General features: G+C 39.7%; 1 protein-coding gene across 1 annotated transcript; it reads right to left on the bottom strand.

The window, feature by feature from the left end:
* Positions 1-3,636: 3,636 nt before the first annotated feature.
* LOC101595712 (vomeronasal type-1 receptor 4-like) lies at positions 3,637-4,578 on the bottom strand. Its single transcript, XM_004671825.2, has one exon. The coding sequence runs from the start codon at positions 4,576-4,578 to the stop codon at positions 3,637-3,639; it is 942 nt and encodes a 313-aa protein (XP_004671882.2).
* Positions 4,579-19,941: the final 15,363 nt, after the last annotated feature.

Below are 19,941 nucleotides of genomic sequence, written 5' to 3'. Positions count from 1 at the left end.
CCCTCCCACACCAGGAGTCCCGCACACGACCCGTCAGTGGAGGGCAACAGGGATACGAACAACGGCTGGCATAGGTTGTCGGTGTCCATAAGGGCACAGTACACAGAATCTCAGAACCCAGCCAGATGTCTTGCTCCCCTGATGTCACAACCATGGGAATGCAGGCATTTAGTAGGAGTTGCAAGGACCAGATCAGGCTCAAGGAACAACCAATGATCTTAGGATCTCTGATTTTGGGCTGTACTGAGTTAGAATTACTGCATTTTATTGAGAATGCCTGGAAAATACTCGAGAGGGATACGTAACATAAGGAAACTCTTCTAACCACTCTAGAACAATAAACTATGAGATTACATGCAACATCACCTAGAAAGTAGATCACAACAAAGACAGACAATGTGTCAGGGATTCCTTTAAAGAGAAGATCCATGAAGTCGGCCTCAATCAGATGCTTGAGAATCACATCTGTGGCCTTCACTTTTCTCCCAGTGATGTCAGTGAGAATAAAGTAGCCAAGGCTGGCACAGTTCCCAGGGATTCCCAGCGGAGTCTCTGACAGAAAGACTATTTCCTTTAGCAGTTTCTGGCGACCATTCTGTCATCTTCCCAGACGACGGTCCCTCAGTATCAAATGCACAGGATGCTTGATTGGCTTGCAGGACTACTTTCATTATGATATGGGATAAATGAGAACACTCTATAGTCTTTACCTTTAATTCATCAGTAATAATGATTTTTGTCTTTTTCATGTTTTATAGTATCCCCTGATTTTTTTTTTTTTTCAATGGTGGAATGGCATAAGTAAGGACACTGAAGTACACCATAAACTATAAATATTGTTCTTGATATGTATATCAGTTTTTCACCATGCTTAACAGCACGGAGTTGCTGGAACTAAGAATCTCTGTCACAAAGTGCAAAACAGCCATAAGAGCACAAGGAAGGAGACTGCTTTATTGGTAAATACTTCTGATCCCAGTGTAAGCTCTCCTTTCATTTTCTGTTCTGTGGTTTTTACAAATTCCTTGCCTGTGGGTTTTTTCTTTCTTTCTTCTTTCTTCTTCTTCTTCTTCTTCTTTTTTTTTTTAATCAAGATAGAGAGAAGTAGAGACAGATAGAGAGAGAGGGTTGGGCGGCGGGGGATGGGTTGTTGTGCCAGGGCCTCAGACATGGCAGTCGAACACCAATGCCTGCGCCTCCTAGAGGCACGTGTGACCCTGCACCTTCCTCACCTTTGTGCGTCTGCCTTGCCTGTATTTTTAAATACACCCTTGACATATAAAAGTGTTTGTAGGCCAATATCGCACTTCTATTAAACTGAGTGTATCAAAAGTCCATAGTAATGAATTATAATTATTAATTAATTAAAATTAAAATTAATTAATTAAAATAAAAAGTTTGCTTATTTACTGCAGGATTGAGAGCAAAATTGGCTCAGCATTAGGATAATATAGATGAAAAAAAAATGTGTCATTTTTAACCTAGAAAGAAATCACTGGTCAATTAAAATTACTAAAAATTTGGAATGGAGATAAATGCACAAATTATACTTTGTATAGTTAATTTGGTATTTTCTAAGTGATGGTACAAAAATGTCTGAGCCATTAGTTCTTACTAAGTTTCCTAAGGATCCAAATAGTGAGATAGCAGTGCCACCCGGAAACCAAGGCTTCAGACACGGGTCGATTGAGCCCTGATTAGGAGAGTCCCACTCCAGTACTGTAGGAGAAAGCTCACTGGGCTTATTTGAAATGTGAATCTTTAGAAGTCTGTTTTGTCTGCTGACAGAGATTTCTGAAATTAAATTCTGGTTACTGTTACTGACTTTAAGAATTACAAAGATCCTGTCACTATGCCACTAGGCACTTTGATTAGAGGACAAAAATAACTGTTATCTGCCCCAGAATTTGTCACCAGAAAATCCAGAAAACTGAATCCAGAATCTTCTAATCTGTGGGAGTGGTGTTATTACTCACATAAGTCTGCCAGATCCTCTGCCATCTCAACGAATAGATTAGGAAAGAATCACCATGAAAATGAACAGGGCTCACTCTGACCATAATCATGAACCATTTCAATCTTGGAGCCCTTTGCTCTTGCTCTTAAGGATCCCACAGTAATTTCCTTTTCAAAGAGCTTCCAGAAGAGGGCTTCGGGGCCCAAGGATCCTTTCTACTGTAGGCTTCCTGCACTGTGGTGAGCTCAGGCCTCAGGTTAGATCCTCTACTGTGTGTGAATTCTTCCTGTACAGGATCCGCTCTCTGAAAGAATAGGACCATATCCAAGAGCAACACTCACCGAGCTCCAGTTGAATACCACATGGTCTGAGACTGGGAAGTCAAAGTAAGAAAGTTACCCTTGGAAGTCCAATGCTGCTTTGATATCAGCTGTGGCATGGAGAGGCACCGGTCAGGGCACAGCCATTCCTCACTCACAACGGAAAAACTCAGTTTCCTACGATGAGGTTTTGATATACTGAGACCTAGTCTAAATGCCATTTTCCACATGTTAGAGGCATAAACTTTATGTGTCCCATGAAAGTGATCTCCATATGTGGATGGAAATTACCCCCAAATGTAGGTTCCCCTACAAGTCAAACACAATTCAAGGTATAACTGCCCTAGATCACTTATGCTTACTGTTTTCCTAGTCATCCTTATGGTCTTCATATGGACAGCTGGATATCAAAAGAGTGCATATTCCCAGGAACATAGAGGTTCATATTCTTCCTCCATTACTTATCCTTGTATAAAATCATTCTTTCTTAAAGCTTAAGTATTTAAAAATCAACTACTATTGCTTTACAATTCCTCACTTTCATTTTTGACTATTTTTATCTGAACAGTTATCTTAATGTGGCACACATATTGCTCCACCACACATTTCAGACTTCCAGGTCTGTTCACTATTCCTAGGACTTGACATACGTAGTTTTTCTGTTCAAAATTCTCCAAAGTTACTAACATTTCCTAATTTTAGGGTGCCATTCATGCCACTCTTACTCTTGGACATCTGCAAAATGGTCTCGACTCTGGATTCTTCCTCTGGTATGATGTACCAATGACATATGTGTAATGAGTGACCCTGTCCACCCATGAGAGTGCTGACTAAAAATTCTCCTTCCAGGCTGGAGATTTGCCTTAGCAGTTAAGCCCTTGCCTGTGAAGCCTATGGACTCCGGTTCAAGGCTTGATTCCCTAGGGCCCATGTTAGCCAGATGCACAAGGGGGCACATGCATCTGGAGTTCATTTGCAGTGGCTGAAGGCCCTGGCACACCCATTCTCTCTCTCTCTCTCTCCCGCTTGCTCTCTCTCTGTCTCTGTCTATCTCTCTCTCTGCCTCTTTCTCTCTGTGTCTGTCACTCTCAAATAAATAAATAATAAATAAATTCTCCTCCGAATACTCACTACAATGTTTATAGTTCAAAGTACAAGTCTCTCTGATATTGCATGGAATCAACTTAGAATAATCATAACATGTGCATCCTGCCTTAAGCAATAGCTTAAGATGAAGACTATTAAAATGGTGGTTTGGGATGGGCGTTGTCTACAATGTGTATCTATTGAGAAAGCTACAAACAGAGATCATAGTAACAGAATAGAAAATGTAAAGAGAACGAGAAAATGATACAACTTTTACAGCTCTATGACCACACAAGGACAGACTGTTTTCTTATATGACTCAACACAGCATAGGTTAGAAATAGCAGTGTACTGGCTGATGAGCAGAAAGGGGCAGAGGGCCGGGAAGCATGCAGACATTGCTACATTGGCATTGACTAACCACCTGTTACGTCCATCATAGTAAGTCAAATACATAGTTAGGATGAGAGAAATTGTATAAAAGAGGACAAAGCTGCTCACTATAGTAAGGATGCTGTGGGTGGCTCTGGCCTCAGGGGAGGACCGAGGAATCTGGGAGCTGTGAATGTGTTGGACTCTCTGCCTGTGCTTTGTTAGGATAAGCACCATGGAACCACTGGACAATGCCATGAGTCCCAAACACATGGCATCTGTGGAGGCCAACAGGACAACATACATGTTGATTTTAGTGCCAGGATCCACAGTAGCACAGTACACATAGTCTCTAGACCCAGTCAGATTTCTGGCACTCAACAGATCAGTCACCCTCATGGGAATGGCAATATTTGCCAGCAGCTGAAGGGCCCACCACAGGCCCAGGCCTGACCAAATGAACGTGGTATTGGCTCTGACCTTGAGCTGTACCCACATGGAATTGCTGGGGCTGATTGTGATGACCTGAAAGACACTCAAGAGTGACGTGGAACCAAGGGATACTCCTCTGGCCACTCTGTGGAAATAAAAGATGAGTTTACACAGAATATCATCTAGAAAATAACTCATACCAAAGGCAGCCATTGTCTGGGGGACTCCTTTGAGGAGAAGAACCATGAGGTTGGCCCAGTTCAGGTGCTTGACAATCAGGTCTGTGGGCTTCACTTTGCTCCTAGTGAAGTCAGCGAGGAAGAAGAGGGAAAGGCAGGCAGAGTTTCCCAGGATTCCCAGGGCAGTCTGGAACAGGAAGATGACTCCCACAGTCATGTCTCTGGAGTCCATTTTGTCATATTCCTGGGAAGTCACTCAATATCAGATGCTGGAGACAGTTGATAAATACACAGGATGACTTCTGCCATGCCATGTAAAAGGCTGTGCCTCCCAATCACCGCTACCTACCATCCACAAGCAACAATAAAATGTCCTTTCTCTTAAGTTTCCTACATTTCAAAGTATTACCTGGTCTTTCAGCTATAGGAATATATTCATATTAAATTTTATTGAACCATAAACTGATTTTTTACATGTTATTAGTGTCTGAAATATTCACCATGCTTTACAAATAAGACTAAAACATGATATGATGAGGCCCTGTGCCAGATATATTAATACTAACCCTAACCCATTGTTCAGGTCTTATCATTGGTAAAATGTGGAAAATTAGCAAAGCTCAGAATTTCTGGCTTTAAAGAAAATGATAGCCACCAGGGTGCATGAAGAAATATATGATACTTTTCCTCTTAAATATTTACTCATCTGTTTTTAAATATGTTTTTCTCATATTGTTTTTTTTTCATTAGACTACTATAAACACTCTTATCCTTTATTATTTTTAAATTTCTTGTTAATTCCTAAACCATTCTGTAAGCCTAACCCATGGACAAATAGAATGAAAATGTAACAATGCAACAATTTTTCTGGCAGAATAAAAGAGAAGTCTTAATATATATTTACTTATTGGGGGAGGAGAAAATAGGCACATCAGGGCCTCCTGCTGCTGTAAGCAAACTCCACACACATGTACCAGTTTTGTGCATCTGGCTTTATGTAGACACTAGAGTATTGCACCCAGACTATCAGGTTTTACAATCATGCCTTTATCCACTGAGTCATATCTCTAGTCATTAAAACAATTTTTACTTAAAATTTAATTTAGTTAGTACAGGAATGATGCAAAAATAGGATGACAAATATAAGACCACTTTCCTATTAAGTTGTGAAAATAAGCGTTGTTTTGTTTTTGTTGTTGTATGCTTTTCTTCTATGGGGGAATAGCCTTTATTTGAAGCTTACAGGTCCAGGGGATGTTCCAAAATGGCAAAAGAAACTGGCCATCTTTACCAGATCCAGAAAGAGAGACAGAGAGGAAAGAAAACACCACCTTGAGCAAGCATACTTCAGGAACCCCCAGGCAGAGCTCATGCACTCTGTGTATCTAAAGCATTGTATCAGTACATGCAAACTGTGAAAAATCTGAATTATTTGAAATAGAGTGAAAATTATATATATGATATATATATATATATGGTTTATACATTTTATATATGGGATATGTGATATGAGTTATATATATATATATATATATATATATATATATATATATATATGGTTTATATATAGATAATATGATATCTGCTACCAGTCAAGACAATACAAATGCATCATATCTGCACATGCTTCCAAGGTAGGAGGATTCAAAGCAGAACATGGAAGATATGGGCATGTCTGTTAGTCAGTACCTGAAACACAAGAGCCCTAAGCATTATGACCTGATACTGTGAGGCTCAGTTCAGAGAAATCAGAGAAACATCATTAGTACCACTTAAATTGTGAAAATACCCATGTCCAATTTTCCTCTTTTTATGCACGAGTTATAAGATTAACTGTTTCTTAGCTGTTCTATCTTTCTCACAAGGACATAACCTGTCACCATGCCATTTGGCACTGTCTCTTACAGTGGAAAGGAAAAAAAAGCTCACCTCCCTCTGGAGCCAAAGTCAGACCAGCCCTTGTACAGTCAAACATGTCTGTACAACTCTCTCAGAACTCAATGCTGCCAGGCATCAAGCAAACCCACTTAGGTGTCTAATTTTTTCCCAATGGAAAATGAAGAGAAGGTAGAATACTGAAGCATTTTAGCCACAGAGACCCCTTTATTCTAGTGGAGATCCAAGAGAAATCCCCTTAGAATGCTCCAAGAGGGGAGTCCTGGGCTCAGAGAGCCCCTAACATGCAAGCTTTCTCCATAGGTCCTCAGGATCAATCTTCTCCTCTGAACAGTCAACCTGTGCATGATCCTGTCCCTGAAATGATAAAGGTAGTTAAGCGAGCAGTGCTCACTGGCTTCCAAGACACTGCGCTTTTTGGTAAACTGGCTGACTGAAATAAAGGATCTCACTTCTGAAATTACATCGCCTCTGTGATGCCAGCTGCTGGAGGGCATGCAATGGCCTGAACCTGAGAGATAATGGCTAAAAAGTATTATGAAGAAGACACCAGGATAGATGGCAAATGTTGCTGGGGTCCTGGTTAGATAAAGGAGCTTGGGCTGAGGAGGTTGCTCAGTGGTTCAAGATGTTTGCTTGCAAACTCTCTGGGACTAGGGTTCTGTAGAGTTTGGTCCATGAGTCCTCATATAAAGCCAGATGCACAAAGTGGGTTTGTAGTCATGCCTTGTTGCTGAGATGAGCATCCAAATCAGGCACAGTTTAGGGCAGGAAGGGATTTAATTCAGCTTTCAGATCCAGGGTAGTTCCACAATGGTACAGTAAGCTGCCTCCCATTCATAAATCTAAACAGAGGCTACACCAAACTGCTGGCACCATAAGCAACCACAAAATAGGCAACAAACAGCAGACAGGAGACTGAGGTCAGACTGCTGTGCATAACTTTGGGCTGGGAATTCAGGTCTTCTCATAAACACACCTCAGGGATGTACCCCAGGATCATCCCACAATGACACCTCCTCTTCCAGCCAGGTAGCTAGAAATCCAAATTACAAGCTTTAAAAGAACATCTGAGGCTGCTGTGGGGCATCCATTCAAAGTATACAGTAGTGGTATTTCCACCTGTAGTTCTTTTGTAGTAGCAAGATCCCCTGGTGCACCCATTCTCTCTCTCCTCCTTCTCCTCCTCCTCTTCTTCTTCTCTTTCTCTCTCTCTCCCATCACACACACACACACACACCATAAATGAAAATATTTTGAGAAAAGAATTTTGAAGTGGAAGTGCATAGGATTTCAGTGTCAAAAGGACACAAGTTAATATCTTCTCTGAGACAGAAACGCAGTTAAACATAAACAGTGCCAGCTGTGTGGCACAGGGGCGCAGGTCTGACGTCCTCACCCTCAGGAAGGTGAGGCCGGAGCACTGTGGTAAGTCCAAGCCTACACAGGGAGTTCTAGAAAAGCCTGGGCCACAAAGTTAAACCCTGTTTGAAACAATATACAAACCTAAATAGAATAACTAGATATTGGGTAGCCTTAGAATACTTTATGACAAACTATTTCATAACAAAAGGAGAATAATATCAAATATGGATCCTACTTTTCTCACAGCCTTATTTTTGGGGGGTAACCAGTGAGCTAAGGAGATGATGCTCTGTGCAAAGAGTACCTAATTTCATCTGGTGGGTTCCTGAACCATTTGCTCACAAGAAATATTTATAGAGCTGAGTGCACAAAATGGACATTGAGCATGGTAACAAAACAATAACATCATCCAATCCTACTATAATTCACTATATTAACAAGCAATGCTACCCAAGCTACATTTAGTCACCATGTTAATCAGTTTTTAAAAGGAAATATGGCAAGCTTTATCTAGCATTCTAGGAACAAAACACACACACACACACACACACACACACACACACACGAACATTAAAGATGCTTGTATTCTGTAAGACAGAATCTCTCTTTTCCTTCTGATTCAGTCATTTGCTCTTTTGCTTCCCATCACTTGTTTTAAGATACATGCAAAAGGTTATGTGAAGTGATTACCATTTACTATGTAATTTTTCATAATTGGTATATTTTCCATTGTTAGTGTCCTCTGTAAACACGATAGCTCTTTTAGAGGATTTTAAGAATTTGAGAAAGTCAAATGGCTCTTGATAAACTGCAGAACTTTGCTCTTGTGTGAACAGGGGCAGGGAGGAAACCTACCTTCCAGGGAATAATGATTCTGACGGAGTGGAGAGGATCGTCAAGACGAGGATGTGATGAGAGCGAGCTTGGGTTCTGTCAGCTGGGGAGGTGGAAGGAGCCGACTGTGGCTCTGCAGCTCCTCCACAGTGGTAGCTGAGAAGCAGCGGCTCACTGTCATTCACAAGGCAGTACGCAAAGGCTGGGAAGGAATGGTTTCCAGGCCAGTGCCTTCGCCACAGAATATGGCGAGGACCAGTCAGACGGGAGGACGGTGCTTTTCTTAATGCCCCAGGTCAGTCCCCTCCTGCCTGGAGGTGCTCTCATGCTCTATCCAGCTGGGAGCATGTGAACACAGGTCTCAGTATTTTCTGGTTTCTGTAGGTCGCTCCCTTCCTGCCTGGTTTGCTCTCATCCTCTCATGCTAGCTCCAGAAGTGCTGGTTCGCATACTCTGTCCTGCTGGAAATTTTAGGTGAATTCTATTCCTTCCACAAGGATAACATGTAAAAAAATGCTACTTACAAATCTGATGTTTGGGTCTTGGCAGGAGCTGCAGGGACAGCATCAATGGCAGGTTAAAAAGCAGCCATCTGAACACTAAGGTGCATGAATATTTGGGACCTGGAGCCCATCTCCTTGTGGAAAATAATTATCACTCTACCTGTAATAATCCCAACAGTTTCTCTACAGGGATGTCATATCATCTCTGGAAATAAAAACATTTGTTATTTGGACATGTAACTCACATCAATTAATTTTGATTAGTAAAGTTACCAAGGGAAGTGAGGTGAAAAGAAACAATGAGAGGCAGCTTTCCTTTGGCTGTTTACAAGTGATAGTCATCAAAGGAGGGTCAGCAGAAGACAATGACATCTAAGGAGCGGAGCAGGATAGAACACCACCCCATGTTTATCTCCTACCTATGCAGAAAACCTTCTCTATTTGCTCATAATAATAATATTATTATTATTTTTATTCTAGGAAATATAGTAACAGTCAAATAATCAGAGAGAAGTTTCTAGATGGGATGGATCTCTCATCTTTACTTCAGCACTGATATGGGTACATAACTTATTTTTTTAGTGATGGAGAAATTTTAGTAAACAAGCAGGCAAAGGACCTGGCCATCATGGCCCTCATATCGTACTTAAGGAAAAACAACAGAATGGGAATAAACTTGTTGCTGTGTTAAAAAAAAAAAAAAAAGGAGCCGTGCTAGGTGAAATGAGAATGTAGGAGCCAGGTATCTGGGGTAGTGAGTACATGGTCATAAGAACTCGTTTGTCATGACAAGAGAACTCATTAAGCAAAGATATTTAATCGAAGACCTGAAGCAGGTGATTGGTTCGGCTCTTGTGTGTCTCACTCATAGGCTAGTGCACACGCCAAGGCCACAAGCTGTGTGATGTGCCCAGGCTGATACATCCAAAATCTTCAGGGTGGTGAGAAAAGAACCATGATGGGTACATTATTTGTAAATGCACTGCATATAAGGTACAAATACTACATGTCAAATAAAATTGTAAATAAAAATTAACCTTACAAAAAATCAGATGAAGAAGCCTGATAAACTATGTAGTCACCGGGGGAAGAGGAACTTGCTAGGTGTTATGTATAACTTCGTTTAAAAATATACATTATGCCGGGTGTGGTGGTGCACACATTTAATCCCAGCACTTGGGAGGCAGAGATAGAAGGATCATCAGGAATTCCAGGGCACCCTGTGACTACACAGTGAATTTCAGGTCAGCCTGAACTACAGTGGGACACTACCTTGAAAAAATGCACATTTAATAAATTAGACACTTTCTGCCCCACTCTAATGTGTGGATCTCCATCCCCAGGTTTCAGACCTGGGACTCAGGCCACTCCTCACACTCCTGCTGCTCTGGAAGAGCCACCAGTGTGAAAGCTACCCTCCCCTCTTTGGGAGGGCCAAATGGTGGGTGAACCGATGTTTCAGACTTTCTAGGGTCACCCCAGAAAGGCAACGCAGAGTTCGTTCACACCGTCTGTCACTAAGAAAATGACAATCACCAGCACAGAGCAAAGACAAATGTTTACATTTTTGGTAAACATCCCTCATTTTAACTTAAGTGATTTCTTTGTTGTAGTGTATGACTATTCTGGTTAGTGTTTTTAAGCACTTTTTAAAATTACTTTTTAAATTTTTGCTTATTTGAGAGGAAGACATAGAGTGAGAAACAGGCAGACTGAGTATGTGTGTATCAGAGCTCCCAGCCCCTGCACAGGAACTGCAGACACATGCACCACTCTGAGCGTCTGGCTTTGTGACAGGGTGCCCATCTCTGAGGTTTGCCTGCCATCTAGGCCAGACTAATGGATGAACTCTAGCATACTTGGTGCATCTTGTCTCAAAGATTAAAATAGAATGTGACTAACAAAGACATCTAAGGTTAACATCATGACTCCAAATGCACCATTGCACACAGGAACATGTAATTTTGCACACACACACATATACTTACACACACCTGAACACACACACACACACACACACACACACACACACACACACACAAACTCAGAGTGTGCTGCTGTAAGAAATTAATACTATGAGGATAATAGGCAATAACTTTGTGTATAGTCAAGCTATCAAAGTTTTAGACTTTTTCCTTTTTTTCTCATAACTTTCCTTCTCTTATTTCTTCTCTTATTTCTCAGTAGTCTCTTCTTTACCAATTCATTACCTCACTTCTCCTCTCCTTATTATACACACTCTCTCCCTTTCCTGCCCTCTCCTAACAATATTAATGACACATTTTCTTAGATAACAGTCTTTACTTTAAGAAGGAAACCAGATAGTTCTTTTTTTTTTTTTTCTCTAAAGGTTCCATCTTCTTAGAATGACAGAGGATTTATACACATGATTGCTCTCACCTGTGGGCCATCTAGACTCTTCCTACAAAGTAAGACGACAGAAATCAAAAGCCCACTCACACACCAGCACGTGTCATTCAGACAATGAGTGTCTTCTGAGTAACGGGAGCTCAAGCACCGTGCTGCCATTGATCCTTCTCAGAGCATGAAACGTCAGTGCGTGCAGTGATGAAGGCTGAGCAGTCAAGGATGCTAGTGGCAATTTCACATAGATCTGAGGCAGCAAACACAAGAGGAATAGCACGAGACCATGAACAGAGATTGAGGTGGGAATGCCACGGTTTCTTAAAAGATGTCTGTCTTAAACATTTGTGAAAGTTCACAGTACAATGTTCCTAATCTAAAACTCAGACTCACATTTCTTATGTGATTAGGATTTGTGATATTTGCCTCAAATGAATCATTCTTTCCTGAGGGCAAGTGCAAGGAGTTATGTGGCCTTAGAGAATGAGGACGCCCTGGAGTAATTCAGTGTGATCCGGCTTCCTCAGAAGCTGTGAGTGTGACATTCCATGACTTATGGTTGCATTCGTGGGCACTGCTGTCATAGCAGTGTCTTTTGGAGTTTCTTTCTGCCCAGAGACTACAGTGGAAAACATGAGATAACACAACAGACACAACAAATACCAAAGACCCTATCTTGCTGGTGGGGATCCACAAGAGCTCCAGATGGATATTTAGTAAACTAATCTGATGTGTGGAGCACAGTTATGAATACACTCCCTCAACTGTGAATATCCCAAACAAAAAACTATCAATCTCCCCCTCAAAAAAGTCATGAGTGAGAGTATAAAAATAATCAGGTAATTTTCCATGTACTAGTTACAGCTTCTAAATAACATCCAAGAAAAAAAAAATATGTTTCACAACTGTCAAAACAAGGTAGTACTTGATTAACTTGAATTTACTTTCTGGGCAGCAATACCTCAGGCTGTATTACACAAAATTGGGTAGTCATGATATGAAGGTTTGGAATCCCATGTTCACACATCTTTACATACTGAGAAGTAAAATATTTTTTTTTTCTGTAATTTGAGTCAAATTGTCTTTATTTGCCCTGGAGAATATTTGTTGCATGTAACATACTTAAATAATCACATGAAGACACATACCAGGAGGTACAGAAGTAGATCTGTGAGGAGTCACCTTGAAAGAACCCACAATCCCAGTGGATGCTGAATAAAGTACTTGAGGATCCCATGACTGACAGAGAAAGGTGAAGAGAAACAGAACAAGTAGAACACACAGGTAGCAGAAAGGAGGCTTTTCTGGATCGGCTTACCAAATAGGGGATGGGTAGTCAGAAACAAGCATCTGCATGTTCTAGGGAGAATTAAATAGCTGCTCAGTCCAGGGAATTATTTACAACAGCAATGCAAATCGACTGCTGAACTCTTAGATCATCCTGGAGAGGCAGTGCTACGGAGCCCATTGTAGCAAAATGAGGAAGCTGGACTCTGCTATTAGCAGAGAATGGTCACAAAAATGACAGTCACATTTCAGCAAGATCAAAAGGCCGACAAAACATAATGATTCTGGAAACGTCTTTGCTTATGGGACACAAAGTGGAAGGATACATAGACTTTGAAGGGCAGGTCTTCCCATTCGCTTACTCTTAACTAGAGGTACCCACAAAGACCTCCCACATATGTAACTCCTAATGAGATTCTAAATTCCATGAGTTTAAAAATATAGACCAACCATCCCACATACATTTGTCATCTTGACACCAAAAACACATCCTTATATCATGCCTACTTTCTACTTAAAACAGCATCAAGGTTACAATTTGCTCTAACATGATGTAAATAACTCTCAAGCAGCTAAAATATACTAAGTCTTCCACTATATAGATAGTATGGTCCCTTGAAGTATACTTACTCTTTCATTATCTGATTATTTAAACATGGCAATACAGACTTAATGAGAAAAAGCATTAATAATAACTCAATGGAACGTGAGGCACTAGAAGAACTAGCCGTTAGATGTCTACAGAAAAATACGGGTTACATATGGCACTGTGGGTAGTCATCGTGGAAGAAACACTCATATTCATAGTACTTGTTTCTTTACTGTTTTATGTTGGTTTAGCTAACATTGGTAATTAAATTATTTACAATTAAGTTAAACTTTCAACATTCCTTATCCTTCATTGTCTGAACTGAAGCACGTGTTATGAATAACCATGTCTACAATAGAAAGCATTGAACTGTACCCACTTGGAAGTATAGCAACTGACTGTTATGACCTGAATGACACTGAAGATGGATCCCAGAGCTACTCCTCTGGCAATTCTATAAAAATAAAAGAAAATTAGTTAGACCAAAAGCTGCAATTGTCTGAGGGATTCTTTTCAAGAAAAGTGCCAAGAGGTTGCCCAGGTTATATACTTGACAATCAGATCTGCGGGCTCGCCCTGCTCCCAGGGAAGTTAGGGAGAGTGAAGTGGCAAAGCCAAGCAGAGTTCCCCAGGAATCCCAGTGCATTCTGGGACAGGACCATGATTCACACGACTCAGGGTGTGCAGGCCATTCTGTTATCAGTCTGGACCATCACTCAGGAATGAGGGAGGACCCTTGAGTGACTGACAGCACTCATTTCTTCCAGGCACAAAAAATATAATTATGATTCTATAAGTAATAATAATACGTGATTTTCTATAAATTTTGTAGGGTTAGAAGATTCCTTATTCTTTCAATTATAGAAAAATATAATTTGACATTACAGTGACACATAAACTGTATATTGTCCTTCGTGGTTGACAGCCATTTTGTCCAAGGTTACAAACAAAGCCTGATTTAGGTTTCATAACATCCCTGTGACAGAATTTCTATTTGTGACAGTGATCAGCTGTGTCCAAAGTCACTTCAGATTTTCCAGGTCTAACTACTACAAGTAGATACAGAGTTCAGAACGTGGACCGTCAGGTCCAAGAAAATAACAACCCTAGAGTAATTGAAAAATTATTTTTTTCTCTGTTAAAAGACTTTATCTGAAACAAATTATTCTTCCATTTTCTTCATTTCATCAATTATATAGACTAATTTCTTGAACTTTAAAATATTCTCTTGATTCATCAAATATGCCCTAGCATAATTCAATTATATTTAAGATGCTAATATGTTACGACAATAATAACAAATCATAGGGAAAATAAGTTTATTTAAAAAGTGAAAAAATAGGGCTGGAGAGATGGCTTAGTGGTTAAGCACTTGCCCGTGAAGCCTAAGGACCCCGGTTCGAGGCTCGGTTCCCCAGGACCCACATTAGCCAGATGCACAAGGGGGCCCAAGTGTCTGGAGTTCGTTTTCAGTAGCTGGAAGCCCTGCCATGCCCATTCTTTCTCTCTCTCTCTCTCTCTCTCTCTCTCTCTCTCTCTCTCTCTGCCTCTTTCTCTCTCTGTCTGTCATTGTCAAATAAATAAATAAAAATAAGCAAAAAACTTTTTTAAGTGAAAAAATATGTGGTGAAATGACCTGATATTTGTATGACAAACCTGACATAGAGTGCCATTCTTAATGTCTAGAAAGTAGTCTCTGAAATGTCAAAAATTTTGAAAATATAAGGAATGAAATACATACATATATGATACTTGCTACCTCACAGGAAAAAATGTGTGAGATAATGCTGCATAATAAGCCCTACAAAAATCCAAACAGGCATCGAAAAACATGGCAGCTTTGCCAGTGTATTGGAACCATTAGAGATGTTGACACTTGCCCTATGTGATAGTAATTTCATGCCTGTGAGAATAATCACATGAAGATCATTTGATATGTGAATCTTTTTTTGCTTTTATGCAAATAAATATCAAATTAAATTCATATTATGGTTCCTGTTTCTAGGAAGGAAAATAACATGTCACTATGCCACTCAGCATGGGCAAATCCAGTACAGAAAACAAAATCCTCCTTTTCCTGGGAAGCCATGGCTAGATAAGGAAAATATGTACAATCATGTGCTTCCCTAACTGGGGAAACACCTGGCATAATTAGATTATGTGTGGCATACTATGTCATCTCACTGAAGAGAGAATGAGAGCTCCAGATCAGAAGAGGAAGAGGAGGTTAATTCTGACAATCGCCAAACACGGTAACCTCAGAGACCCATCTTCTCACTAGTGAGTAAGGAACCAATAGTTACTTTCTTTGCAAAATCTTGAAGAAGAGCAGTCTAGAGCCCAAGCGTGGTTTCACATATTATCTCCCTGCACTCCTGCATCTCAAAATTATATGAGAACCATGAGAAGAGGGATTTGCTCTCTGTTCTGTGAAATTCATACTGCTGTCTGTGAGGCAAAGATGATTCTTGTCACCAGTTTGTTGGAAGGCATTCCATCTGGAAGATAATTATTTCCTTCATAGTCAGAAAATCTTGGGGGAATCTATACTGGTGTATTTCTTCAAGGCAACTTCTGTTCATTTCTTGCTGTTATCATGTTCCATTCAGCATTGTCTGCTTCCAAAATGCACTCTTGAGATTTTCAGACTGAATTGGAAGTGCCGTTATGTTCTAATGTTTGCGCACGTGTGTGTACACAGTGTGTATATACAGTGTTCAGCTCTTTCTAACAAATGTAGCATCTAATTTATTTATCCTTTTATAGTGTATCATTTTCTTGTGTGGTTATACTGAAATATCCTTCAGCATGGAGTTTTGAATAATATTTCTCTGTTGCCTAAGAAGTTTCCTGCATATATGAAAAGAAACAATTCCAAATTACATTTTTGATGACATATTTTATGCCACAAATGATTCATAATCATGGTATTTCACTGCTCTGTGTATATGCCATTCTCTACTAGGATGTTGAAACCAAAGAATCAATTTTGATTCTTTTAATGAAAATGCACACTGTCCATCATATCTGCAAATACTAATATGCATTATAATCTACCAAAAGCACTACTGAATAAAAATTAAAATTTTCAGTACTGTGTAGTGGAGTGGTTAAATTACTTCATATTGAGAGGCTCCAAATGCCTCAGATTCACTTGAAGAAAAGAAATTTATTATTGGGTATAATTAATGACACACAAAATAAAACACCACATAAATAGTTGTCATATTCCTTAGTAGCAATTAGCATAGAATATCTAAAATAGTTTCTTCATAGCATTGTAAAATTCCTTTGACAAGAATCTTGGCTAACAGTGCTAATAAATTTGCATTGTCAGTAATATAATAAAAGAGCTAATTAATGTAAAAATAAACATAAACACTAACTGCTGTGGAGAGTAACGTTTCTGGTTTGAGTATTTGTATTACCCAATGAATGTGCAATATCACTGCAATTCTTCACAATTATTAGGATATTTCTAAATTATTGTTTTAATATATGTGTATATGTATATACAGTCTAACTAGCTTGGAATACCTAAATTTCTGAAAGACCATTTAAACTTAAGCATGGTCCAGTCCTGGAAAGGCAGAGTCTGGGTGTTTTATTACTATTACTATTACTATTACTATTACTATTACTATTACTATTAACAACCTATTTCATATGGATACATCATGTGTTGGTACCCTCTTTTCCTTCATTCCTGCCCCCATTCTTTTGGTGACACTCCTCTGAGGCATTGCAAGTATTCCATATCAGGTTGTGGTTTATGAATTGTGGTAGTGGCTCTCTCTCTCTCTCTCTCTCTCTCTCTCTCTCTCTCTCCATATGTGTATATATATATATATATATATATATATATATATATATATATATACACATATATATACATATATATATATATATATATATATATATATATGTATGTATATGGACAAAATATATATACAAAATTTGGAGTAATGACAATAGACACCCACCTGAAAGAGAAAGAGTAATAAAAGATTGATTCAATGTGGATTGCATATGAGAGGAGCAGGGGGAGGCAGAGAAGAGAGTGAGCACCACCTTAAGTCTTAAGAGGCACCATCTAAGTGGTGATTCCCACATTTTTTTTTATGTAATAAATGACTGGAAGTCTCAAAGGCTTCTACTTTAAAGTATGTTACCATTCTTGAGATGTTCTTTACAATGGTTTCATTTCTTAGAGCCCATAGTATCTAAAATAGCTGAGAAACTAAGAGAAGATACAAGGTGAGGCACAGAGAGATTAAGAAATGATACAGGGCAAAGGGCAAAGATAATTGGATAAGGAACTTACCACTGAAGCAGTATGACATGATTTTGGATTTCCAGTGCCATTGTGAAAGTCGGCTGTGGTGGAGTTCACATGTAGCTCAAGCAATGGTCACTGAAGATAGATTATTTTGGGTATTATTGGGTAGTTTATCAAAATTGTTGAATTCAAGATTCACTGTGACTTCTGGGTTCAAAAGCTCATTAATGGGCTGGAGAGATTGCTTAGTGGTTAAGGCAGTTGCCTGCAAAGCTTATATACCCAGGTTCCATTCTCCAGGTCCCACGTGAGCCAGGTGCACGAAGTGGCACATGAGTCTGGAGTTCACTTTCAGTGGCTAGAGGCCCTGATGCACCCATTTCCCCCCTCTTTCTCATACTGTCCTTTCTGCCTATAATAAACAAATAAAAATAATACATGAAAATCAAATATTCATTAGTAACTACACCAGTGACAGCAGAATTGGGGCAGGAGAGAGAGGGTCTATATACACAGAGTTGTATAAAAGTCAATTATAAAATGTATAATTTATAAAAAAAATTAAAATCATGTGGAGATATGCCTTGATAACAGGACATCAAGCATTGACCTGGAATAGAGCTGGGAGCCTCTTTACTGCTCCCCAGCTGATAATGGGCTGGAAAGTGCTGTATAAGTTTCTGGGAGACACAAACATCATCAACAGTCTTGACCTGTAGTGGACACGGAGAACTGCAAACAGCCAGCCAGGCAAGATGTGCCACTGGTGCAAAGTAGACTGCCGATTAAGGGTGTATAACCAACTGCACTCTACTTGGATTTGAGACCCACTCCATGGCTCTGCCTTGCCACAGGGCATGCCTGGTATTGAAAACCTATTCAAAAGCATCTGTTTTGGAAGGTCATAGTCCCTCCAGGGAAACATGACACAGTTCATTGCCTAAGTGGATGTGTTGCCTCCATCAAATTGCTCTCTACATACTTACATTTCTTCCCATATATGCTGTCAATTTGGGTCAGGGAAGCTTATTTTTACAAATGGCACTTTACTAGAGAATGAGACCTAGCAATCATGAATATGCTCAGAAAATGTTCCAGCTGAGTTCTCAGAACTGGATGTGACATCTTTATCAACTCACTGGAATTTGGGGAACATTGTGGAGCAGCTGGGCACTGCTGTTACCAACACTGCACCCACAAAATGTTGATACTGCCATTATTTTAACGTTGGTGAAGAAGGTTGGTAAATAAAGACACATCACAAAAGAAACAGGACTAGCGGGAAAAGGAGGTTGAGCACTGAAATGGAGTAGGTCACATGGGACAAAAGAAGGTGATGTGTCATATTACAGTATGCCGACGTTCTAAAATTCTCATGAGTCACGAGGAACACAGGAAATGTAACAATGTGGAGAATAATTGTGGACAATTCTTGACATTGACCTCTGATTGTCACATACTTATGTGTGTCTGTTTGAGTGCATATGCAAGCACACCAATTACATACTATACACACACACACGTACACACATATATATGTATAATGTATGTATATCACATAATTATGTATGCATATATATATACAGATAATATAAGTATATTTGTGACAAAGGGAGAAATATCCAGCTATATATGTTATGGATTGATATATACATACATACAAACATTTTAAATATTTTTTTTTGTTCATTTTTATTTATTTATTTGAGAGCAACAGACACAGAGAGAAAGACAGATGGAGGGAAAGAGAGAGAATGGGTGCGCCAGGGCCTCCAGCCTCTGCAAACGAACTCCAAATGCCTGCGCCCCCTTGTGCATCTGGCTAACGTGGGACCTGGGGAACCGAGCCTCGAACCGGGGTCCATAGGCTTCACAGGCGAGTGCTTAACCACTAAGCCATCTCTCCAGCCCCATACAAACATTTTATATGTGTGTGTGTGTGTGTGTGACTGTGAGAGATTTTAACATTTATATCCAAAGCAGGATTATTTATGACCAAATGTGAAGGCGAATCCCATATTCACTGTTGTATATGAGCTTAAATCCCTGTTAACATAGATAAATGAGATATGTCACATTTATATCATAGAAAATTAGAGATTTTCAAAAAGGAAGAAACCTGGCATATGCTACAAGATGGTTGAAAGTGGTTAGCATGATGTGAAGTAAAAGAAGTCAGTCTCAAAATGTCTCTACACTGCTTGGTCCCACTCACATGGGATACCTGGAATAGTCAGTTAGAAAAGGAAGGGGAGTGGTGGTTACCATGGGTGGAATAAGGGGAAATCGAAAATTTAGTTTTGTATAAAATGCCAATGAAAAGTTCAGGATGTCCCTCCTATGGAAGAAGGATTTGACAAACAACATCACTCAGCAGGAAATGGAGTTCTATTTGTCACTAGGAGGTTTGAAATTGAACTTGAACTACAGATCAGGTCAGAGGCACAATCGTTCTCAGCCTGGGCTCTATGAATAGAT

Source organism: Jaculus jaculus, chromosome 14 (assembly GCF_020740685.1).
Source record: "Jaculus jaculus isolate mJacJac1 chromosome 14, mJacJac1.mat.Y.cur, whole genome shotgun sequence".
NCBI lineage: Eukaryota > Metazoa > Chordata > Mammalia > Rodentia > Dipodidae > Jaculus > Jaculus jaculus.
This window is presented reverse-complemented; position numbering and strand designations above follow the sequence as displayed.